Source organism: Nannobrachium achirus (genome assembly GCF_963921795.1).
Source record: "Nannobrachium achirus genome assembly, chromosome: 14".
In the NCBI taxonomy this organism is placed as follows: Eukaryota; Metazoa; Chordata; class Actinopteri; order Myctophiformes; family Myctophidae; genus Nannobrachium; species Nannobrachium achirus.
Window position 1 is genome coordinate 273,107 of NC_137821.1, and position 27,501 is coordinate 300,607.

A 27,501-nucleotide genomic window follows, 5' to 3' on the forward strand; every position below is an offset into this window, starting at 1 on the left:
TCCTACTGGTCCACATTTGGACCTTACAGCCTCGGGAGTGGCTTTGCAGCCTAGTGTGTATTTGGACGGTCTCTCCCCAATCGAGCTCTCTGAATTCACCTTGATTATCGCGTCCTCCAAGTCAACGACCTGTCTCCTCGATCCAGTCCCCACTAGATTACTTAAGGAGGTCCTGACCCAGATTGGTCCTTCCTTACTTAATATGATAAATATCTCTCTTGTGACAGGCTATGTGCCACAGTCCTTTAAGGTAGCAGTAATCAAACCTCTTCTCAAAAAGCCTACCCTCGATCCAGGTATTTTAGCTAACTATAGACCTATATCGAATCTCCCATTCCTCTCTAAGGTCCTTGAGAAGGCAGTTGCCAAGCAGTTGTGTGACTTTTTACACAACAACAATTTATTTGAGACTTTCCAGTCTGGTTTCAGAGCACACCACAGCACTGAGACAGCACTTGTGAAAGTAACAAATGATATCCTGATCGCGCTGGATAACGGACTCCTCTCCGTGTTAGTTTTGCTGGATCTTAGTGCCGCTTTTGACACTATCGACCACCATATTTTGTTACAACGACTAGAGCACCTGGTTGGTATTAGGGGTGCCGCACTGGGATGGTTCGAGTCCTATCTGTCGGACAAATCTCAGTTTGTAAATGTTAATGATACATCCTCACTACGTGAAAAGGTCAGATACGGAGTCCCACAAGGCTCTGTGCTTGGACCAATACTATTCACCCTATATATGCTTCCTCTGGGTGAAATCATTAGAAAACATTCTATACAGATAGATACCTTTATTATCCCAAGGGGGAAATTCAGTTGTCCAGTAGTAGCACAGCAGTATACAGTTATTTACAAAGTTACAGAGACATAAGAAAAAATAGATAAGAGGGAAAAAAACAAACAAAAACAAGAGCAGTACCGTACCAATAAAGAGAAGGTGCATCAGTAGAGGGGGCGAATAAAATATAAGTATATATACATAAAGTGTCTTGCAAAAACACACTTCCATTGCTATGCAGATGACACTCAATTATATCTGTCAATGAAGCCAGATGAAACGGATCAACTGGCTAATCTGCAAGCATGTCTCAAAGACATAAAGAGCTGGATGACCAGTAACTACCTACTCCCAGAGATGGGAAGTAACAAAGTACAAATACTTCGTTACTGTAACGAAGTACTTTTTTGAGTACTTTGTACTTTACTGAGTAGTTATTTTTCCGAGTACTTTTTACTTTTACTCGTTACTTTTGAACACAAGTATCTGTACTTTTAACGAAGTACATTTCAAAACAGGGCCATTACTTTAGTTTTAATGCACGAGATGACGAGAATGATTAAATAATTAAAATAATATTTATACTCGGTGGGGGAAAGTATTTCTGGTAGCTGTTCCAGGCTCCGCCAATCGTATGAAATGTTACTCGTGCTTCCCTACATCCGAACTTGTGATTGGCTCTCTGTATGTGCTCGTGCTTTTCATTGGCCATAAAGCCGGACATACCACCAGTGCGCACAGCTTTCTCAGCCTGCAGGCTCCACGCTGTGTTGTTTACTTTTTCCACGTTGTTCACTAACTAACTAACTAACTTAACTTCAGTACTGAACCAGAGACCCATTTGTGTCAGCGAGGACTATGGAACCGAACCCGACAGCAACACTAATCACACAAGTTACGACACACTCTAGAGACGTACAAAGTTGAGTTTGAGTCCGTCTGACAACAACAACATGAGCGACACCGAGGAGAGCGACCTTGATGTGGAAGCGATCAGCGTCGTGGAGGACGACGAACCAGATGAAGCTGACGACGAACCAGTCAACATTCCTCATCCATGGCCATATCTGAAGGAAATGTTCACGTTAGCCGGCTCAAAAGAGAATTCCTGGCGAATGAAGTGTGTCCTGTGTAAGCCTAAAGTGAAGGAGCTTCTCGCTTTCAAGAATTCTCCATCTAATTTAAAAAAACATGTAGAGGTAAGTAACGGTGCTAAAGCAAAATATTAACTTAACGTCACATTAGTTTAGCATTCCATGATATATATATATCAGCGCACTACTTTGATTGTAATGCTGTGGATCATTAGTTTTCAACCCTTTTCCTATAATGGATCTTGATCAATACAATCATTATATATTCTTTAATTGTGCAGACTTACTGTAAATTAAGTAAATGTAACTCTTGAGTGTAAAAATGAAACCAAATGTCCATTTTGCTTTCAGGTTTTACATTTAAGAGTTAAAGCTATTTAAGGGTCCATTTGGTGGGGTCCTCCCTATGTTCCCCAGGTTCTATTTTCCCCACTTCCTGTGCTCAACCAAAATAAGGATATATGTTACCCACCCAAAAAAGGTACATCTAAAAAGGTTCCTAACTGAAATGTAGGAAATGGTGGGAAATCTGGGCACTAAGAACATGTGGGCAATGCTAATTTAGGTGCCCACTCGTCCAGATGCCCAATCATAACAAAAATATAGTGCCCAGATATCCCTAGTGCTCCCTGTCCCACTAGTATTCGATGGCAGTTTTCTTTTTTTCCCCCTTCTAGAGATCACACAAAAACCACCTAGAGAAGTACATGAAGCTCACTTCTCGCAAAAGAAAGTCCTCAGAGCCAGAGGAAGGTCTTTCTGCTCCTCCTGCCAAGCAGCTTAAACTGTGGGATACCAAGAGAGTGTCACAGAAGACCGTGGATGCCCTCATCATCAGCTTTGTTATCCAAGGCCTACATCCGTTCAGTGTTGTTGAACAGCCAGGGTTCGAAAATCTTGTGGAGGGGTTGCAACCAGGGCTTAAGGTCATGTCTCGTGGCACAGTGAAGAACAAAGTGGTAAAGGCAACACAAGAAATGAAGAAGAATCTAAAGGCTGCCATGAGTGTGATTGAGTTCATCTCCACCACTACAGATTGCTGGACACAAGTCAGACGGGCCTTCCTTGGTGTCACAGCCCATTGGATAGATCCTCTGACCATGGAGAGATGCTCTGTTGCTCTTGCTTGTATACAACTGCTAGGGTCTCACACCTTTGCTCTGCTTGCTGCTGCCCTGAATGACATACACACAGAGTACAACATCCAGGAGAAGTTGGTCTGCACAACTACTGATAATGGCTCCAATTTCATAAAAGCTTTCCGAGTGTATGGTCCAGATGAAAACAACAACGCAGCAGGACCACTCCAGCAGGCAAGTGAAACTGGAGGAGAGAGCAGTGACGACTCTGACGAAGAAGAGGGTGAACCTGTTGAGATTGTTGAAGCTGGACGTCTGTTGGATGAAGATGATGGCCTGGAATATCAACTGCCAAAGCACCATCGCTGTGCCTGCCACCTTCTAAACCTGGTCGCAACAGTTGATCTCTCAGTTGCAAATGATGACCCAGTCTACAAGAAGATCTCTCGCTCAGCGCTTGCAAAGTGCCAGGGTCTCTGGAACAAGAGCAGTAGATCCCCCCAGGCTGCAGAGATCATCGAAAAGAAATGCAAACTGCAGCTTGTGAGGCCAGTTGAGACCAGATGGAATTCTCTTTTCTTTGCTGTGGAAAGGCTTGTAAGGATCATGAGGGAACAAGGAGAAGGAGCCATAGCATCTGTGTGCAGTGCACTCAAAGTTCCCATGTGAGTACTACTGTTTTTTTTTAAACTGATTTTGATAGCAACAACTCATCAATTCACATTTACCATTAAGGACAGATAATTTGTAATGAACACTTTTCCTCTCTCTACAGACACCCGCGCACACACAGACAAAAACTAATTTTAAGTAAAATAAAGCACAACATTCCAACTTTCTAGACTAAGTAATGGTAGCCTTGTATGCTCATCCTTTTGAAAATGTGCTTTAATTAGTTGTGTGACTTTGTTGTGATTCATTTGTTTGTTTTTGACAGGTTGACTCCGGCGGAGATTGTTTTTCTGAGAGACTATGCCAAGACCATGAGCCCAGTTGCACGGGCTGTCAATGTTCTCCAGGGAGACGCCAACGTGCAGATGGGATGGCTTGTACCTACAATAACACTGCTCAAGGTGTGTGTTCACCCCCCCCCCCCCCCCCCCCCCCCACCACCACACACACACACACACACACACACACACACACACACACACACACACACACACACACACACACACACACCACACACACATTGTTTCTACTCTGTACATGTAGTGTTTCATATTTATGATATTGTTTTTGGTCTTTTTGTGATATCCTTTTGCGTTTGACTGTGATGCCTAATATTATGTCATTCATTCAAGGATAAGCTCCAGCATCATCGCACCTCCTCCAAGTACTGTGGGCCATTGGTGGATGCTCTTCAAGCAGGGATTGAAAAGCGCTTTGGACAGATGCTTCATGATCCAGAGCTCATTGCTGCAGCCATTCTGGTCCCCAAGTTCAGGACATGCTGGACACGTGACGAAGGCATCCTAAAACTTGGTAAGTGACTGTTGTGATGTTTGCTATTGCTTTAGCTTGTTTATTGATTGAGGACACTTTGCCATTTGAAGTACAAATGACACCACTGCTGTAAACACCACCATTGCAATAAAAAATGCGGAAATTAGAATTTTTTATGTTTTGCTAAATTTTCTTATACACTTGATCACTTGTGAAAACTAAATTACTATCTTTTTCTATTCCTGTATTGTTATATTATAATAACATATTATTAAAATGTCTAATTCCATGATTGTGTTTACATGTAGGTATTATAACAGTTGTGTTAATAGGGGGAAGTGCTAAAATACTTTGATTTTGTAATTCAATAGGCCTTGACTACATCAAAAGCCATCTGAAGGATCAACCCACGGGGCATTCAGGTGACACTTCCCTGTCTTCAGATGAGGACGACTTCTTTGCCACCATCAAGAAGGGTAATGCACATGAAAACACCAAGCAGCTCGAGTCCTACCTGGCCAACCCAGATGATGCCATGGATGTCCTCAAATCTTATCCAGCCGTTTGCCAACTCTCTCTCAGGCTCAACACACCACTACCTGCCTCAGCTGCCTGTGAGAGGCTTTTTAGCACTGCAGGACTCATTCTCCGCCCAAAAAGGGCGCGCCTTGGGTCCAAGCACTTTGAAAACCAGCTTCTGCTGAAGCTCAACAAAAGCTTTTGGTAATCCTGTAGAAAGTCCCTAAATGTAATTTCATTGAGCAGCTAGCATTGTAGCGTGTGATACTGTAGTTGTCAGATCGACTCAAACTCAACTTTGTACATCTGTAAGAGTGTGTTGTAACTTGTGCGATTAGTGTTGCTGCCAGGTTCGGTTCCATAGTCCTCGCTGACACAAATGGGTCTCTGGTTCAAGTACTGAAGTAGTTAGTTAGTAGTGAACACCGTGGAAAAAGTAAACAACACTGCGTGGAGCTTGAAGTTGAAGTTACTGAAGTTCTGGGTTTATTTGTTGCACCTGAAAATGTAAAATGGTTAAGGGAGAAGAAAAGCAGAATAAACGGGAGGTGGCCAGAGATTGGGGAGGAGAAGATGGGTGGAAAGGAAGGATGGGTTAATGGTTAAAATGCACTTTTTTTTGTTACGGTTTAGTATAATGTTTACAAAGTATTGTTTTCAGAATGCACAGCCACCACTTTATTGTGGTTCTCAAAGTGGGGGCCGGGGACCCCCAGGGGTCCTTGAGGGAGTTCCAGGGGGTCCCCGGCAAATGGACCCTTTCAAGTCTGAGTGTACAAATGGACCCGTTAATGGGTCCATTTGAGGTCCTTGACATGAAAATGTTATGTTTGAGAACACTTTACTGACTGTTCATAGATGTCTACTTGAAGTGGAACATTTGTTTTGACTGTGCTGATATAAAAATAAATGATTGATTTCAAGAGGTGGGTCTACTTGCATGATACATCAGTTTGGAAACGAATCCTGGGACAGTTTTAGGACATGTACTTGATGAGGATTTAGGGCTGTCACGATATGACATTTTACAGGACGATTAATTGTCACTCAAATAATTGGCGATTAACGATTTTAATTGTGTTTTTGTCGTTGATAATTACATTTCTGTTTGGCTTTTAGGCTTTGAAGTTGCACATGGTAGATATGACACATAACCTAAATATACAAAGAAATTACTCACTTATTTAATATAAGTAATCTAATATAATAATTGTGACAGCCCTAATGGGGATCTCAAGTTTAATAGCATTCAAATGATATATGACATGAGTTTGGCTTTGCATTGAAACATCCGTAAAAGTACTTTTACTTTTACTTTAAAAGTACTTTTCAAAGCCTGTACTTTTTACTTTTTACTTGAGTAAATATTTAGAACGAGTACTTTTACTTTTACCAAAGTCGTTTTTTTCACGAGTACTTTTACTTTTACTTAAGTACAGAATGTGAGTACTTTTCCCATCTCTGCCTACTCCTCAACTCTGACAAAACAGAAGTTATCGTCCTGGGCCATAAGCACCTAAGGGACAAACTAGCAGATAGGAACTTTGCTCTGGATGGCATTACTGTGGCCTTTAAGGCCGCTGTGAAGAATCTGGGGGTTGTGTTTGATCAAGATATGTCTTTTCATTCTCACATAAAGCAAACCTCAAAGATTGCCTTCTTCCATCTGCGTAACATTGCTAAAGTGAGGCGCATCCTGTCTCAAAGTGATGCAGAAAAACTAGTCCATGCATTTGTTACCTCTAGGCTGGACTACTGCAACTCAGTATTATCAGGCTGCCCAAGTAAGTCTCTGAACAGCCTACAGCTAGTTCAGAATGCTGCCGCCCGTGTATTGACAGGAGCCAGAAGAAGTGATCATATCACTCCTTCTCTGGCATCTCTACACTGGCTCCCGGTTAAATACAGAATTGAATTTAAAATTCTCCTCCTCACATACAAAGCATATCACGGTCTGGCACCGCAGTACCTCGAAGAGCTCATTGAGCCTCACAGTACTGCTAGACCAGTGCGTCCGCAATATGCAAACATGCTTGTCGTTCCTAAAAAAAAATACCCAAGGCCAGAACAGGAGCCAGAGCATTTAAGTATCAGGCACCTCAGTTGTGGAACCTCCTCCCCGTCTCTGTCCGCACGGCAGACACACTTTGTGTTTTTAAGAGTAGATTAAAAACCTTTCTCTATGATAAAGCCTATAATTAGGTTTGTTCGTTCGCTCGTTTGTCCGTTGCCTCGTCCGTCCGTCCGTCCGTCCGTCCGTCCGTCCGATCGATGGGCTAGATTACTGTCCGGGTGCATGTTGGGCTGTACAGTCACTCCTAATCCCAACCTACAAAGTTACTGGGTTGGGCTGAATAATGGGTCAGAGGGGAGGGGGAACCCTCCTCCCTCTCTTCCCTTTTGGTTGTGTGGGTTTGTGTCACATTGGTGCAATTGTAACTAGCACTGTGCCTGCCACTATAAGGCCTGCCACGAATTCGAACTCCGGGGATCATCCCCGGAGTTTCTTTTCTGTCTCCCACTCCACAGTTCCAGTTCCTGGAAACTCGACAAACTAAAAACCTAAAACTCGACAACTCAGCTGCTGGGATTGTTACTAAAACTCGACTACTCAGCTGCAGACCAAGAGTGTGACTCCGGACCAGGCCTCCATGAAGCACGCCTGTGGACCTGCCTGGATCTCTCTGTGTCTATCTCTTGCTCTCTCTTTGTTCCTTACTGTCCCCCCGACTCGGTCGAGGCAGCACGGCTGTTCACCCCAGAGTCAGTTTTTGAGAGCACTTTTACGGGAGCTGTCTCTACGGTACACACCCCTCATCAGTTTACAGACATCAAAACAAGGTACAAAAGAATGAGCCAAAGAACGTACAATTGGCATCGCGCCGCCGGGAAAAATGGGGCGAACGGGAACGTCCAAAGCGGTTATAGAGTTAAAGGGGTATGTATTCTAGGGTACCAGGGTTTAGGGGTATGTATTCTAGGGTACCAGGGTACCTGTTTAAAGGGGTATGTATTCTAGGGTACCAGGGTTTAGGGGTATGTATTCTAGGGTACCAGGGTACCTGTTTAAAGGGTTTAGGGGTATGTATTCTAGGGTACCAGGGTACCTGTTTAAAGGGTTTAGGGGTATGTATTCTAGGGTACCAGGGTACCTGTTTAAAGGGTTTAGGGGTATGTATTCTAGGGTACCAGGGTACCTGTTTAAAGGGTTTAGGGGTATGTATTCTAGGGTACCAGGGTACCTGTTTAAAGGGGTATGTATTCTAGGGTACCTGTTTAAAGATCTTGTCGATGGCAGGTCTTTTCTCGGGGTCTTCGCTCCAACAGGAAACCATGAGGTTCAAACATTCAGACGGAGCTTCATCCACCGAGACTGAAGGTCTGAACAACGGAGGAGGATTCTTCAACCTGTCTAAGATCTCTGCACACAAACAACACACACACACACACACACACACACACACACACACACACACACACACACACACACACACACACACACACACACACACACACTCATTGAGACATTTAGACCATGTCTTACTGTTAGGCTTACTTTAAATCCACTCATTGAGACATTTATGATGTCTTACTGTTAGGCTTACTTTAAATCCACTCATTGAGACATTTATGATGTCTTACCGTTAGGCTTACTTTAAATCCACTCATTGAGACATTTATGATGTCTTACTGCTAGGCTTACTTTAAATCCACTCACTGAGACATTTATGATGTCTTACTGCTAGGCTTACTTTAAATCCACTCATTGAGACATTTATGATGTCTTATTGCTAGGCTTACTTTCCTAAAGAGAAAGGAACCTCAGTCTCTGGGAACATTTCTCCCAGGTGGTTCACATCATGGGCCCAAAAAGTTTTTCTTTTTAATTAAGTTTTAATTAGCATGAACGTTTTGAAGTAAATTAACCATGAGCTTGTTTATTCAACACATGCTGTGCAGGTATAGACCACATGACATGCCCCTAAAATATAATTAAAATATAAACAAAAATCACAAAATCCCTCTTTTTTGCATCTGTCACTTTAATTAAATGATTTGATTGACAGACATCAATTAGGGCCTGTCAGCCCCCTACAAACCCCCACAATGCACTGCTTTGTTTTCAAGAGTATCATTACAAAGAACCCCTAACTTACCATTTCCATCCATACTGGAATGAAGTGATCTTGTCTTATATGTAAAGTCACTATTCCAACTTATTTAACGTCACTATTCCAACTTATTTAACGTCACTATTCCAATTTATTTAACGTCACTATTCCAATTTATTTAATGTCACTCTTCCAATTTATTTAACGTCACTCTTCCAATTTATTTAACGTCACTATTCCAATTTATTTAACGTCACTCTTCCAATTTATTTAACGTCACTATTCCAATTTATTTAATGTCACTATTCCAATTTATTTAATGTCACTATTCCAATTTATTTAACGTCACTATTCCAATTTATTTAATGTCACTATTCCAATTCATTTAACGTCACTTTTCCAATTTATTTAATGTCACTTTTCCAACTTATTTAACGTCACTATTCCAATTTATTTAATGTCACTATTCCAATTTATTTAACGTCACTATTCCAATTATTTAACGTCACTATTCCAATTTATTTAACGTCACTATTCCAACTTATTTAACGTCACTATTCCAATTTATTTAACGTCACTATTCCAACTTATTTAACGTCACTATTCCAATTTATTTAATGTCACTATTCCAATTTATTTAACGTCACTATTCCAATTTATTTAACGTCACTATTCCAATTTATTTAACGTCACTATTCCAATTTATTTAACGTCACTATTCCAACTTATTTAACGTCACTATTCCAATTTATTTAACGTCACTATTCCAACTTATTTAACGTCACTTTTCCAATTTATTTAATGTCACTATTCCAATTTATTTAACGTCACTTTTCCAATTTATTTAACGTCACTATTCCAATTTATTTAACATCACTATTCCAATTTATTTAACGTCACTATTCCAATTTATTTAACGTCACTATTCCAACTTATTTAACGTCACTATTCCAATTTATTTAACGTCACTCTTCCAATTTATTTAACGTCACTTTTCCAATTTATTTAACGTCACTATTCCAATTTATTTAACGTCACTTTTCCAATTTATTTAACATCACTATTCCAATTTATTTAACTTCACTATTCCAATTCATTTAACGTCACTTTTCCAATTTATTTAACGTCACTATTCCAATTTATTTAACGTCACTTTTCCAATTTATTTAACGTCACTCTTCCAACTTATTTAACGTCACTATTCCAATTTATTTAATGTCACTATTCCAATTTATTTAACTTCACTATTCCAATTCATTTAACGTCACTTTTCCAATTTATTTAACGTCACTATTCCAATTTATTTAACGTCACTTTTCCAATTTATTTAACGTCACTATTCCAATTATTTAACGTCACTATTCCAATTATTTAACGTCACTATTACAACTTATTTAACGTCACTATTCCAATTCATTTAACGTCAATATTCCAATTTATTTAACGTCACTCTTCCAATTTATTTAACGTCACTATTCCAATTTATTTAATGTCACTCTTCCAATTTATTTAACGTCACTATTCCAATTTATTTAATGTCACTCTTCCAATTTATTTAACGTCACTATTCCAACTTATTTAATGTCACTTTTCCAATTTATTTAATGTCACTTTTCCAATTTATTTAATGTCACTTTTCCAACTTATTTAAAGTCACTTTTCCAATGTATTTAACGTCACTATTCCAATTTATTTAATGTCACTATTCCAACTTATTTAATGTCACTTTTCCAATTTATTTAATGTCACTTTTCCAATTTATTTAATGTCACTATTCCAACTTATTTAACGTCACTATTCCAACTTATTTAACGTCACTTTTCCAATTTATTTAATGTCACTTTTCCAACTTATTTAAAGTCACTTTTCCAATGTATTTAACGTCACTATTCCAATTTATTTAATGTCACTATTCCAACTTATTTAACGTCACTATTCCAACTTATTTAAAGTCACTTTTCCAACTTATTTAACGTCACTTTTCCAATTTATTTAATGTCACTTTTCCAACTTATTTAAAGTCACTTTTCCAATGTATTTAACGTCACTATTCCAATTTATTTAACGTCACTATTCCAACTTATTTAAAGTCACTATTCCAACTTATTTAACGTCACTATTCCAATTTATTTAATGTCACTATTCTAATTTATTTAACTCTTCTCCCTTCCCTAAAACGCCCTGGACGACGCTGCACGCGTCCCAGACTCTTCTCCCTTCCCTAAAACACCCTAAAACACCCTGGACGACGCTCCACGTGTCCCAGACTCTTCTCTCTTCCCTAAAACACCCTGGACGACGCTCCACGTGTCCCAGACTCTTCTCTCTTCCCTAAAACACCCTGGACGACGCTCCAGACAGACAGACAGACAGACAGACAGACAGACAGACTCTCACCATGTGCAGGCATGTCCAGTGTGGCGTAAGGAAGTGTTCTGGTGATGACTTCCTGTATGATGATGGCAAAACTGAAGACATCTCCAGCAAACGTCCCTCCTCTGGTTGGAGACCTCAACAGCTCTGGAGCTGTCCACAACAAGTCTGAAACACACACACACACACACACACACACACACACACACACACACACACACACACACACACACACACACACACACACAGTCATGACTGGCTCAGGTCACAACAAAAGATTGGGGAGAGGAGACGTGGCAGAAGTGTATTTATTAAATAAAGGCTAACAGAACAAATTAAATAAGGTTGTCAACAACAGAAACTATGAAGTGTGGAGTCAGTCATCAGTGGTGTAAAGGTGGATGAGTGGAACATGGTGTAGTGTGGGGTGGTGTAACGGTGGATGAGTGGAACATGGTGTAGTGTGGGGTGGTGTAAAGGTGGATGAGTGGAACATGGTGTAGTGTGGGGTGGTGTAAAGGTGGATGAGTGGAACATGGTGTAGTGTGGGGTGGTGTAACGGTGGATGAGTGGAACATGGTGTAGTGTGGGGTGGTGTAAAGGTGGATGAGTGGAACATGGTGTAGTGTGGGGTGGTGTAACGGTGGATGAGTGGAACATGGTGTAGTGTGGGGTGGTGTAAAGGTGGATGAGTGGAACATGGTGTAGTGTGGGGTGGTGTAAAGGTGGATGAGTGGAACATTGTGTAGTGTGGGGTGGTGTAAAGGTGGATGAGTGGAACATGGTGTAGTGTGGGGTGGTGTAAAGGTGGATGAGTGGAACATGGTGTAGTGTGGGGTGTTGGATGGAAAGGAAAGCAAGAACTAACTAAACATAACTATAACATAATGGAGACAGGTCTGCCTCCTCTGGATCTCTCCTTCAGAATGGCATGGGCTGCTGGAGGCACCGGGCCCAGGTGCTCTCCAATGAGCCATTAGCCCAACGAGCCAATGAGGCCCCACCCTGCTCAGGAAGACAGTTAGCAGGCAACGAGCCCTAATGACACAGACTTAATGTGTGGGGCATCACAGTACCAAGACTAACCCTAACCCTAGTAACTAACCCTAGTACTAACCCTAGTAGTAACCCTAACCCTAACCCTAATGACACAGACTTAATGTGTGGAGCATCACAGTACCAAGACTAACCCTAACCCTAGTAACTAACCCTAGTACTAACCCTAACCCTAACCCTAACCCTAACCCTAATGACACAGACTTAATGTGTGGGGCATCACAGTACCAAGACTAACCCTAACCCTAGTAACTAACCCTAGTACTAACCCTAGTAGTAACCCTAACCCTAACCCTAATGACACAGACTTAATGTGTGGAGCATCACAGTACCAAGACTAACCCTAACCCTAGTAACTAACCCTAGTACTAACCCTAACCCTAACCCTAACCCTAACCCTAATGACACAGACTTAATGTGTGGAGCATCACAGTACCAAGACATCAGAGACACATACTGACCACCTGCCCACTATACCAAGACATCACATACTGACCACCTGCCCACTGTCCCAAGACATCAGAGACACATACTGACCACCTGCCCACTGTACCAAGACATCAGAGACACATACTGACCACCTGCCCACTGTCCCAAGACATCAGAGACACATACTGACCACCTGCCCACTGTACCAAGACATCAGAGACACATACTGACCACCTGCCCACTGTACCAAGACATCAGAGACACATACTGACCACCTGTCCACTGTACCAAGACATCAGAGACACATACTGACCACCTGTCCACTGTACCAAGACATCAGAGACACATACTGACCACCTGCCCACTGTACCAAAACATCAGAGACACATACTGACCACCTGCCCACTATACCAAGACATCAGAGACACATACTGACCACCTGTCCACTGTACCAAGACATCAGAGACACATACTGACCACCTGTCCACTATACCAAGACATCAGAGACACATACTGACCACCTGCCCACTATACCAAGACATCAGAGACACATACTGACCACCTGCCCACTATACCAAGACATCAGAGACACATACTGACCACCTGCCCACTGTACCAAGACATCAGAGACACATACTGACCAACTGCCCACTGTACCAAGACATCAGAGACACATACTGACCACCTGTCCACTATACCAAGACATCAGAGACACATACTGACCACCTGTCCACTGTACCAAGACATCACATACTGACCACCTGCCCACTGTACCAAGACATCACATACTGACCACCTGTCCACTATACCAAGACATCAGAGACACATACTGACCACCTGCCCACTGTACCAAGACATCAGAGACACATACTGACCACCTGCCCACTGTACCAAGACATCACATACTGACCACCTGTCCACTATACCGAGACATCAGACACATACTGACCACCTGCCCACTGTACCAAGACATCAGAGACACATACTGACCACCTACCAAGACATCAGAGACACATACTGACCACCTGCCCACTATACCAAGACATCAGAAACACATACTGACCACCTGCCCACTGTACCAAGACATCACAGACACATACTGACCACCTGTCCACTGTACCAAGACATCAGAGACACATACTGACCACCTGTCCACTATACCAAGACATCAGAGACACATACTGACCACCTGCCCATTGTACCAAGACATCAGAGACACATACTGACCACCTGTCCACTATACCAAGACATCAGAGACACATACTGACCACCTGTCCACTGTACCAAGACATCAGAGACACATACTGACCACCTGCCCACTGTACCAAGACATCAGAGACACATACTGACCACCTGTCCACTGTACCAAGACATCAGAGACACATACTGACCACCTGTCCACTATACCAAGACATCAGAGACACATACTGACCACCTACCAAGACATCAGAGACACATACTGACCACCTGTCCACTGTACCAAGGCATCACAACACACGCAGAGGAGTATGGTATAGAGCAGGGGTTTTCAAAGTGGGTGCTGTGACGGCAGTCCAGAGGTGCCAGATCATTTGATAATATTTGGAATTTATTTGGACACTTGAAAAAATATTTATTATCATTTTAAACTTGAAGTACAAAGTTATTTTCAGTCAGTTCTAACCAAAATGGCTATTATCTCAACGTTTTCCTCGCAACATAATCACTAAAATATCGTCACTGTCAGGCAGAAACCTTGTATCTCCAAGTTTCAAATGTGTACGTCTTTTGGTAAAGCCCTGCTTCATCATACAAGACTGTCGCACAAAACTAGTGAAAACAGACGATCTACAAGCACACAACGCTCGTTGTGTGCTTGTAGATCTGCTGTTTTCACTAGTTTAGTACATTTCATAGATGATAAATACAAAACGAACGGTTTTGGACATACCAGGTTTCCACCCGACAACGACGATATGCTATAAATATAAGGTGCTGGGAGTGAGAATTATAATGTAGGGGTGCCTCGGATTAAAAATATATATTTATGGCGTGCCCTGATACTAAAAAGTTTGGGAACCCCTGCATTAGAGGTATTATGGTCTGTGTGTGTAAGAAGCTAGAGACAGAGTTAGGTATAGTATGGGTTACCCATGTCTCAAAGCGTCGCCCCCTAGAGCCCACATATCCACTGCAGAATAGAGCTACATATCCATGTGTTTGGTGTAGAATAGATCTACATATCCATGTGTTTAGTGTAGAATAGATCTATATATCCATGTGTTTGGTGTAGAATAGATCTATATATCCATGTGTTTGGTGTAGTAGAATAGATCTACATATCCATGTGTTTAGTGTAGAATAGATCTACATATCCATGTGTTTAGTGTAGAATAGATCTACATATCCATGTGACTACAGATTAGACAGTTAGGTATGCTGTAGACTACAGATAGAGTTAGCTATGTATGTTACAGTTAGGTATAGTATATGTATAGTGTAGTGTATTACCATGAGGATCCTCTGGGGGGCAGATGTTGGCAGACTGCAGGATGGTTTCCAGTCCATAGTCGGTGATTTTCAGAACGAAGCGTCCGTCAACCAAACAGTTTCTGGACTTCAGTCGTCCGTGGCTGATGCCTCTCAGATGAAGGTACCTGAGACCCTGAACACGTATAATCATAAATACATATAAACATATGTATTTATAACATATATAAATCTAGATGCCTCTCAGATGAAGGTACCTGAGACCCTGGAACATGTATAATCATAAATACATATAAACATATGTATTTATAACATATAAAACTAGAAGCCTCGTAAATTAAGGTACCCGAGACCCTGACCATGTATAAACCATGAATACATATAAACATATGTATTTATAACATATATAAAACTAGATGCCTCGTAAGTTAAGGTTCCTGAAACCCTGAACAAAACAATATACAACATGCAGACGACTCTTAAATGAACATGAAGAAAAGGCGAAATACTACTAAAGTAAAAAATTACTAAGGTAATAAAAAAACAATCTACCGACGAACGCATTTCTTACAGCGGACCCGCTGGTTGGTAAAATACATTAAACAGAGGCAGCTCCACAGATTGTGTCCAACCCAGATTTGGCACAAAAAAAGGTCAAACGCGTTCTCCTGCTATGCCGCTAAGATGTGGAACGCCCTAACGAAGGCCTTAAAGTAATGTAAATCCCTAACTTCCTTTAAAACAGCACTGAAAAGCCACTTAGAAGCGACAACTACTCTTAACTGGTAAATGAAAACAAAGCCTATATCCTTGGTTAGGGTTAGGGTTACCCTAACCCTAACCCTAACCCTAACCCTATATCCTTGGTTAGGGTTAGGGTTTCCCTAACCCTCCCCTGATCTTTCTATTGTAAATACCTTTTATTTTGTATTTTCTTTTTTTCTTTTTCTGATGATATTTCCAGTCCGGCAGCCTAGGTGCCTTTTTTGCTAAAGTGTAAAAGTTGGGAGGTATATAATGATACCTTAATGATTAATTAACAGTATTAATTAACAGTATTAATTAATGCTACCTTAATGAGGTCCATATAATTATTGGGTATGTAATTAACAGTATTAATTAAAAGTATTAATGATACCTTAATGATTAATTAACAGTATTAATTAATGCTACCTTAATGATTAATTAACAGTATTAATGATAGCTTAATGATGAATTAACATTATTAATTAATGATACCCCTTAATGAGGTCCACCATTAACATAATTAACATCATTAACATAATTAACAGTATTAATTAACAGTATTAATTAACGCTACCTTAATGAGGTCCATCATTAACATAATTAACATCATTTAACATAATTAACAGTATTAATTAACATTATTAATTAATGATACCTTAATGAGGTCCATCAACAGTCCAGTCTCATGTCCCCATCCCCCAGGAGGTAGGTAGGTAGGTAGGTAGGTAGGTAGAGTAGAGTAGAGTATAGTATGGTAGGGTATATATTAGGGTAGGTAGGTAGGTAGGTAGGTAGGTAGGTAGGTAGGTAGGTAGGTAGGTAGGTAGGTAGGTAGAGTAGAGTAGAGTATAGTATGGTAGGGTATATATTAGGGTAGGTAGAGTAGAGTATAGTATGGTAGGGTATATATTAGGGTAGGTAGGTAGGTAGGTAGGTAGGTAGGTAGGTAGGTAGGTAGAGTAGAGTATAGTATAGTATAGTATAGTATAGTATAGTATAGTATGGTAGGGTATATATTAGGGTAGGTAGAGTAGAGTAGAGTATGGTAGGGTATATATTAGGGTAGGTAGGTACCTTAATGAGGTCCATCAACAGTGAAGACTTGAACATCCAGTCCAGTCTCATGTCCCCATCCCCCAGGAGGTAGGTAGGTAGGTAGGTAGGTAGGTAGGTAGGTAGGTAGGTAGGTAGGTAGGTAGGTAGGTAGGTAGGTACGTACAGTAGGTAGGTAGGTAGGTAGGTAGGTAGGTAGGTAGGTAGGTAGGTAGGTACAGTAGGTAGGTAGGTAGGTAGGTAGTTAGGTAGGTAGGTAGGTAGAGTAGAGTATAGTATGGTATGGTATGGTATGGTATGGTAGGGTATGGTAGGGTATATATTAGGGTAGGTAGAGTAGAGTATAGTATGGTAGGGTATATATTAGGGTAGGTAGGTAGGTAGGTAGGTAGGTAGGTAGGTAGGTATGGTGGTAGGTAGGTAGGTTACAGTAGGTAGATAGATAGGTAGGTAGGTAGGTAGGTAGGTAGGTAGGTAGGTAGGTAGGTAGGTAGGTAGAGTAGAGTAGAGTAGAGTATAGTATGGTATGGTAGGGTATATATTAGGGTAGGTAGAGTAGAGTAGAGTATGGTAGGGTATATATTCTACCACTTTTTCTAGTCACATGTTCAAATACTGGATTCTGATTGGCTAAATTCCGGAGGTTATGGCAGAACAACCGCCGCAGTTGTGTGAGGACGAGATCAATGCGCCTCAGTGTACATCCGGGGACTTCAGGAGGTAGTCGGAACACCTTTCCCCCAACCAACATATGACGGTCGTAGCGGTCCTATGTTTACTAACGTGCGTACGACGTCGCCGATTTATTTGGATCCAATGCAATCCGCCAACTTTAAAGCCCCTTTTCTCTGAACCTATGCCTTTCTGGAAGCGAACAGCCTCTATTTACGGCCGGAACGGTCCTTCTAACTGACGTTAGCTTAGCTGTATGCTAGACATCTTTCTCTGCATGGAGTTGGCGTCATCTGGTGGTGAGTAGAAGATGTTGTTTGTGGAACTATTTGCTGTCGTCGCGGAAGTTTTATAGGCAATAATGATTGTAACTTAATATCCTTGCAAGTTACAACTATGTGTTTTCTTTCATGTATACGGAAAAAAGTGGTAGAAAAGCTATTTACCACTCGGGGTCGGACATTATGCTCTGATAATGTCCTGTGTGAGGGTGTTATCGGACTCGGCTTCGCCTCGTCCGATCACCCCCTCACACAGGACATTATCAGAGCATAATGTCCTCTCACTCGGGGTAAATTGCTTACTTAGGGTAGGTAGGTACCTTAATGAGGTCCATCAACAGTGAAGACTTGAACATCCAGTCCAGTCTCATGTCCCCATCCCCCAGCAGGTCGGCCAGGCTTCCTCTGGGAGTGTGTTCTGTTACTATGGCGAAGATCCCACAGTCCAGGAAGACACCCAGGTACAGGTTGAGATTCTCATGTCTCATGTCCCTGAACTACACACAAATACACAACTATTAGTGTGTGTGTGTGTGTGTGTGTGTGTGTGTGTGTGTGTGTGTGTGTGTGTGTGTGTGTGTGTGTGTGAGGGTAGTGTTTTGCCACAAGGCACGTGTATTTATACCCAATACTTGATAGTCAAAATACTCCAAAAACTAATAGCAAAATATTCAAAAGTAGAGGTCAGAGATGTTTTATTCACCTCTTAAAGCTATACTGTGTAAGTTGCTAAAACTAGTGGTCAGTAGCGGTATTGCTTTTTTCGGCCGTTTTTCGCCCGGAGTCATCGCGGACCACCGGAGCGGCGCCGCAAACCACCGCGACCGTTACAAATCCGTGGAGGGGTAGAACGCATGGTAGAACGTAATTTTCTGGCCAGGATTTGGGGATTAAGAGGTTAAGAATCCTTCACCATGGTAAACACTGTAGCTGTGCGAGGCTACTTACTGAAGACCAGAGCAGATAAGCTGTGATTGGCCGGTAGGGTATCATGTGTGTATGATCCGCGATGTGATTGGCCAACATATACAGATGATGCAGATGACGCTATTTTTCCACGAAAACCGGACCCCGGCAAGGATCATAGAAAACATATAAAGAGAAGGCTTTAGAAGCTGAAAATAACAGAGTGGGTGTTCTAAAACTTTAGCGATTTAACAGTTAGGACAATTTTAAGATTTTTATAAAAAAAGTTACATGGTATAACTTTAACAGTGTCCAGGCAAAATGATAAAAATAGGCACAGCACAAACTATATACACATCTCACTGGCCAGCAGTTGGCATTAGGTCTTAACTCAACCCCAGTCTTTCATTGACTGACTCTTGAGCAATGACAGGTCTCCCTCTTAAAGGTTAAGCCCCTCCCATTGGACCACACCAACTCTGAATCGATTCCACCATTATTTATAAACCAGACTCTTTTCTTGTCCAAAGACATTACAGGTACATTTAGGCACCACCACATCAACATAGAACACATAACATTAAATAACCTAAGCACTCTTGAACATAAATACAATCCTCCTGCTCTGTAGTACTTGGCAACTTCCCCACTCAATCAAGAGGTTCACCACAGCACTGCAGGAGAGACAGGTGCCAACCAATCATCATAATTAATCACCCCATGATTACCACCACCACAATGCAAAACATTTCAACCATTAAAATGCATAGGGAAATAAATTCACTGTTCAAGAACAAAACCTTCACCCAGCCATCTCCAAGCCGGCCGGCAAGTTAGTCAAATGGTGTAGGTGTGTGCATTGTCCTCAATCCAGGTGTACATGAATAGGGCACGGGCTGCCCCGTGACAGTGTGTGTGTGTGTGTGTGTGTGTGTGTGTGTGTGTGTGTGTGTGTGTGTGTGTGTACTTACATTACTAAACACATTCTGGGTAGTTTGATTGACAGCTGACATTGTCTTTCCTTCAGGAAACTTCTTCAGCCAAACCCAGTCGCCCTGGCAACCAAATGATGACATCACAGTGACATCACAGTATCATACGTTAAACTGATCTGATCTATAACACCAGTAAAACTACCTAATCGGAAGATAAGCGTCCGTCAGGTCCATAGAGCGTAAAATATATGGACAAAGCGAAGCCATTGGTTTTCTATGCAGCGCAAATGAAGTATTTTGGGTCCTTGGCATGCCATCATAGATTGAAATGCGATCAGAGGATGCTATTGGCTGCCAACGGTCACGTGCAACCGCAGGGATACATGGGAGAATGTGGTCGGAGCCTCCCGAAATACAGCACACGAAGAAGAACACAGCCGGCTGCATAGATAATAGTTGGCCACACACCCCGCAACTTTATCATCAATTTTAACATAAATGGGGCCGTATTTTCACAAAACGCATATCATGGTGATTGAAAGGCAGTTTTTTACTAGCGACAGGAACCATAAAGTAAGTATGAAAATGTTAATTAAGGTTAGAAAACGAAAGGGGAAAACGAATGGGATCCAATGGAGAACAATTCTTTTTGCGATCGGCCGGGGGGGGAAACAGCGCAACTAGCGGCCAATCATAGGAAGTTTTATTTCCGTATTGGAGTCATTTTAAATCGGCGGAACTATGCCCCTGGTCAGGTCGCCTACACAAACTTTAGAAGGCAATGGTAGCCAATCAGGAGTTAATATGGGAAATGGGACAGATCCATGTTGATGACATGACTGTAGAGATACTGTGTACCGCTTTGAATACACAAGGGTAATATCTGTAGGAGCAGTGTCCAAAAATGTGTTTTTAAAAAGATCGTCTAGATGGTGGCGCTAGATGGGACAGATGCATTTTGATGACATGACTGTAGAGATACTGTGTACTGCTTGGGTGGGGCGGCATAGCTCAGGGGTAGAGAAACCGTTATTAGAGCACGAAGGGTTCCCGAAGGGTTCCCAGTTCGAATCCGGGCTCCCCCTGAGTTAATGTCGAAGGGTCCTTGGGCAAGACTCAGAACCCCACATTGCTCCCGGTGAGCAGGTTGGTGCCTTGCATGGTTTCCTCCGCCACCGGTGTATGAATGTGTGCGTGAATGGGTGAATGTAATGCACAATCTCTGTAAAGCGCTTTGGATAAAAGCGCTATATAAATGCACCATTTACCATTTACCACTTTGTGTGATTTTAGGGCCAAATCTGTAGAAGCATTGTCCAAAAATGTGTCTTGCAAGAATCTGCCTCATGGTGGGGCTAGAACCAGGTAGGTAGGTATAGGTAGGTAGATAGGTAGGTAGGTAGGTAGGTAGGTAGGTAGGTACAGTAGGTAGGTAGGTAGGTAGGTAGGTAGGTAGGTAGGTAGATAGGTAGGTAGGTAGGTACAGTAGGTAGGTAGGTTCTTCTTTCATGTATCATTTCGTGTATCATTTTTTCGAGTATCATTTCGTAGGTAGGGGTAGGGTTAGGGTTAGGTATGTTGGTACAGTATGTTACCTCCAGTAGGCCTATGTTGGAGCTCTCAGGAGTCGTCTGGATGTAACTTCGTCCAATTGAACGAATCGGCGTTTTAATTTCGATGAGACTCTTCATTAAGGAGTCCTCGTTTAGTTTCTATGGAAACAACACACTTAATTTACATAATTTTAATTGATGCATTTGATAAATATCTTAATTAAAATATTAGTTCACCCAAAACAAGACGCTAAAGTCTCCAGCAGTCTTCACATGATGGGCTCAGGAATATTAATTCAAGGCTTCATGTTTAAATCATAGAAAACAAGCAAGTCTATAAAGCCCGGATCAGAGTCTACGGTGGAGAGCTATCCACTGCAAATTTGAGGTGGAAAGCTTTCCACCTCAAGTCAGAAAATAAGTGCAGGCCATCATAGTCACGGCCCACAGTGAAGTCCTTTACCCCGTCTAGACCGGTTCAGGTCGACCAATCAGTGAACGGGGTGTAGAGCCTGTCTGTCTGATAGTAAAAACAGAGAGATGTGTTGGGAATGATGTACTGTTGTAGTTTCATGACTCAAAAAGACTCGAAAAGACTACACCGCGGACCCGACTATGATCCGGGCTTAAGACTCTTGATGATAGAATTCTTGTTTAGTTTCTATAGAAACAGAACATGAACAACACTGAACAGAAACATATTTAGTTTCTATAGAAACAGAACATGAACAACACTGAACAGAAACATGCCGCTCTGGAATAACAACTAATTAATCAGCAGCCTAATTATTACAGCTCTGGTTAGTTAAATAATGAACAGCTCAACTAACCATTACAATTTACAATTTAGGCTTTTAGCAGACGCTTTTAATCCACAAGCGACTTACAATAAGCATCAATATAATGAGTAAGATAATATGTCAGAACATCAACAGCAATTCAACAAATGCATAGGAATATCAATCTATAAATAAATGAAAATAAAACAATAACATTGGTAGGCCATGCACCTATGCAGGAAAAAAATAAATCTAAAACGTAAAAATGCTATCTAGCTTCATGTCTGGTCATTGAGGGAAGGGGAGTGCTACAGTAGTGCTATGGTCTAAGGTGGAGTCTGAAGAGGTGAGTCTTCAGACCACGGTGGAAGCTAGGGAGTGAGTCTGTAGTTCTAATGGAAGCTAGGGAGTGAGTCTGTAGTTCTAATGGAAGCTAGGGAGTGAGTCTGTAGTTCTAAGTGAGACAGGGAGTTTATTCCACAGTTTGGGGGCCAGGAGGGAGAAGAGTCCAGGACGAGTGGATATTTGTCCTGGGGTTTTTAGCAAGGGTTCTGTCAGCATCCCTGTGTTGGCTGATCTGAGTGAACGGGTGGGGGTGTAGGGGTTGATCAGGTTTTGGAGGTATGGAGGAGCCGTACCTTTGGCTGCTTTGAAGGTCAGCATCAGCGTGTTTTATTATTCCAGCTGTTTATTTTAAGGAGTTAGTTTAACTAGTTCAGACTGGTTAGTTAGTGAGGTTAACTATTCCAGCTGGTTAGTTTAAGGAGTTCATGTGTAATGAGTAATGTTTTCCAGTAGGGGTCAGTATTGAGTAACGTCAGACCTTCCTGCTGACTTGTGTGTCGATGAAGATGATGTCATCCAGGTTGAAGACCAGTTTACTGTTGGAGGCAGCTCGACGTCGCCCCCTGTGGAGACAACAACAGTGTGGTTTGGTAACTTAATTGACTGTCCAGGACGGTAAACAGCTGCAGAGGATTGTGAAGAGAGCAGCTAAAATCATCGGCACAGAATTGCCACAGATCCATACGATCTACACCACACGCTGCAAGAAAAAGACTCAGAACATCATGAAAGATAGCAGCCATCCACCCATTCCCTGTTCTCACTCCTCCCATCCAAAAAACGTTACCAGAGCATCAAATCGCACGATTCGCACACCACTCGTTTCAGTAATAGTTTTTTTGCCCAGGCAGTCAGGTTGCTCAACGAAGGGCTGAAAGTGAAACGTAGGTAAACATGGGCACTGTACGCTTTTTAAACTGTACACTGTTACACTGTATGGTTTGATTGATTGATTGATTGAAGGCTTTATTAGAAGTTTGCATAGGAAAATGTACAGATTCATGACGGTACAGTTCACTGGTACAAGGTCTACTAAAAGGAGATCCATGAAAAGACTAAGCTTATTTCAACAGGAAACCATTAAAGTATCTCATATAACATTGAATGACAGACAAATAGAACACAGTACTATGCAGTAGATATGTAAAGAAAAAAGAAAACAGTAGGTCTATACAATCAGTAAGTACAGTACAATATATACAAGGAAGGGGCAGGTAACAGTAAGTCTAAACAATCAGTATGTACAGTATATACAAGGAAGGGGCAGGGAGGGTAGGGTTGGGCTAGGTTTTTTACCAGTTGCGAACGGCTGCTGCCTGTAAGTGGTTTTTCAGGGCATTTTTTTTTGTGGTGTAGCAGAAGAACGAGTTCGACCCTTTCTTTGAGTTGACTCTGGGTTGAACGTGATCTGTGGCACTGCCTCTGGTGTTGTAATTATGGACATCCTTAACGTTTATAAAGTATTTTGACAGGTACTTGGGTATCATAGTGGTGTGGTGTATCTTGTACACCAGGCCCATTGCAAGTTGCTGTACTCTGTCATCTACTCTGAGCCACCCTACTCTTAACTGGTGAGTAGCGGTGAGGTGAGTCTGATAGGGAAGGTTAAGCAGGACCCTAATTAGTTTATTTTGGGCTGTTTGGAGTTTAGTTTTAAGGGCTGGTATTGTTGTTGTTGGGACTTGTCTTGTGTGGCCTGCATGGTATGTGGATCCACACTCCTGTCGGTCACTGTGACCATGTCTTTGTGTAATAAGGCTGAGAGTGCTCCTGGCACAAGCATTTCATTGTATATGTACCTGTATGGATATGTATCTGTACTTATATACTTATGTACTGTATAAGTATATGTATCTGTACTTACTTATGTACTGTATATGTATCTGTACTTATATACTTATGTACTGTATATGTATCTGTACTTATATACTTATGTACTGTATAAGTATATGTACTTATATACTTATGTAATGCATATGTATCTGTACTTATATACTTATGTACTGTATAAGTATATGTACTTATATACTTATGTAATGTATATGTATCTGTACTTATATACTTATGTACTGTATATGTATCTGTACTTATATACGTATGTACTGTATATGTATCTGTACTTATATACTTATGTACTGTATAAGTATATGTACTTATATACTTATGTACTGTATAAGTATATGTACTTATATACTTATGTACTGTATATGTATCTGTACTTATATACTTATGTACTGTATAAGTATCTGTACTTATATACTTATGTACTGTATATGTATCTGAACCTGTATGGATATGTGTGACAATAAACCTGAACCTGAACATTACTCTACTACAGCAGCTCCACGTCGCCCCCTATGGAGACAACAACACATTACTCTACTACAGCAGCTCCACGTCGCCCCCTATGGAGACAACAACACATTACTCTACTACAGCAGCTCCACGTCGCCCCCTATGGAGACAACAACACATTACTCTACTACAGCAGCTCCACGTCGCCCCCTATGGAGACAACAACACATTACTCTACTACAGCAGCTCCACGTCGCCCCCTATGGAGACAACAACACATTACTCTACTACAGCAGCTCCACGTCGCCCCCTATGGAGACAACAACACATTACTCTACTACAGCAGCTCCACGTCGCCCCCTATGGAGACAACAACACATTACTCTACTACAGCAGCTCCACGTCGCCACCTATGGAGACAACAACACATTACTCTACTACAGCAGCTCCACGTCGCCCCCTATGGAGACAACAACACATTACTCTACTACAGCAGCTCCACATCCCCCCTATGGAGACAACAACACATTACTCTACTACAGCAGCTCCACGTCGCCCCCTATGGAGACAACAACACATTACTCTACTACAGCAGGGGTTTCCAAACCGTTTTCAAAGGCTCCACATCAGAAAATATTAAAACACCAAAAGGCTGATGATGTCTCCTGACAAAATGTACTTTCAGTTGGACCTTAGCAAAGTCACATACTGTACATACTGTACATATGCATCATATTTAAACCATTTTATTTAACTATCATCAATATTTAATATCAGTGGTCTTTTGTCAGGTGAACAAAACACTAATAAGCCTTATTTCACACCAGACATGCTAACAAATACAACAACAACACATTACTCTATACGGACCGCTACAACAACAACACATTACTCTATACGGACCGCTACAGCACAAAGATAAAACACACATTACTCTATACGGACCATACTCTATACGCACCAGACATGCTAACGAATACAACAACAACACATTACTCTATACGGACCCCTAACTCTAACCCTAACCCTAACCTCTATACGGACCGCTACAGCACAAAGATAAAACACACACCAGACATGCTAACGAATACAACAACAACACATTACTCTATACGGACCCCTAACCCTAACCCTAACCCTAACCCTACAACAACACATTACTCTATACTGACCGCTACATATATATATACATACTATATATACGATGTATATACGGACCGCTACAGCACAAAGATAAAACACATTACTCTATACGGACCGCTACAGCACAAAGATAAAACACATTACTCTATACGGACCGCTACATATATATATACATACTATATATACGATGTATATACGGACCGCTACACCAGACATGCTAACGAATACAACAACAACACATTACTCTATACGGACCGCTACACCAGACCGCTACACCAGACATGCTAACCAGTAAGACTCCCTAATCGGGAGATAAGCGACCGTTGGTCGCTTCTGGGGTACATCATCATCATCTGGGATACCATCCCTTTTATGCCCATATATGGAGATCCCTAACAGAATCCCTTTCATGCCCATATATGGAGATCCCTAACAGAATCCCTTTTATGCCCATATATGGAGATCCCTAACAGCATCCCTTTTATGCCCATATATGGAGATCACTAACAGCTAACAGAATCCCTTTTATGCCCATATATGGAGATCCCTAACAGAATCCCTTTTATGCCCATATATGGAGATCCCTAACAGAATCCCTTTATGCCCATATATGGAGATCCCTAACAGAATCCCTTTTATGCCCATATATGGAGATCCCTAACAGAATCCCTTTTATGCCCATATATGGAGATCCCTAACAGAATCCCTTTATGCCCATATATGGAGATCCCTAACAGAATCCCTTGTATGCCCATATATGGAGATCCCTAACAGAATCCCTTCTATGCCCATATATGGAGATCCCTAACAGAATCCCTTTTATGCCCATATATTATGGAGAAATCCCTGCTCTGAGTATCTGACATCAGTGTGATGTCACCTGTTTATGCCCATATATGGAGATCCCTGCTCTGCGTATCTGGTTGCTATGGTAAACAGTTGGTTGCTAGGGTAAAAAAACATGGTTGCTATGGTAAACAGTTGGTTGCTAGGGTAAACAGTTGGTTGCTAGGGTAAAACCATGGTTGCTAAGGTGGTTGCTAACGTACACTAACAAACCAGCAACAACAGACTGTTGCCACAGCAACGTACACAAAGGTTTGTGTACACATGTGGTGTGATGTCATACTGATGCGGAGATATGAGCAGGGCAAAGGTGTGACGTGTGACGTGTGACCGACGGACGGACGGACGGACGGACGGACGGCCGGTGGAGGTTTTCATAGTAAACTGCTCCCTGACAGTCGCAACAAATACAACAACAACACATTACTCTATACGGACCGCTACAGCACAAAGATAAAACACACATTACTCTATACGGACCGCTACAGCACAAAGATAAAACACACATTACTCTATACGGATCGCTACACCAGACCGCTACACCAGACATGCTAACAAATACAACAACAACACATTACTCTATACGGA

General features: G+C 41.6%; 1 protein-coding gene across 1 annotated transcript in view; it reads right to left on the reverse strand.

Moving 5' to 3' along the window:
• The window catches only part of LOC308298639 (retinal guanylyl cyclase 2-like), a gene marked incomplete at its 5' end in the record, with an annotated part of 94,652 nt that overhangs the window by 49,063 nt on the left and 18,088 nt on the right, over positions 1 to 27,501 (reverse strand). The window contains 8 exons of the mRNA XM_080742282.1: positions 8,192 to 8,340; positions 11,429 to 11,572; positions 15,380 to 15,533; positions 18,432 to 18,608; positions 19,989 to 20,072; positions 21,548 to 21,664; positions 23,108 to 23,223; positions 25,957 to 25,970. Coding sequence (XP_080598408.1) covers positions 8,192 to 8,340; positions 11,429 to 11,572; positions 15,380 to 15,533; positions 18,432 to 18,608; positions 19,989 to 20,072; positions 21,548 to 21,664; positions 23,108 to 23,223; positions 25,957 to 25,970 — 955 coding nt within the window. The remainder of the gene's footprint in view (positions 1 to 8,191; positions 8,341 to 11,428; positions 11,573 to 15,379; positions 15,534 to 18,431; positions 18,609 to 19,988; positions 20,073 to 21,547; positions 21,665 to 23,107; positions 23,224 to 25,956; positions 25,971 to 27,501) is intronic.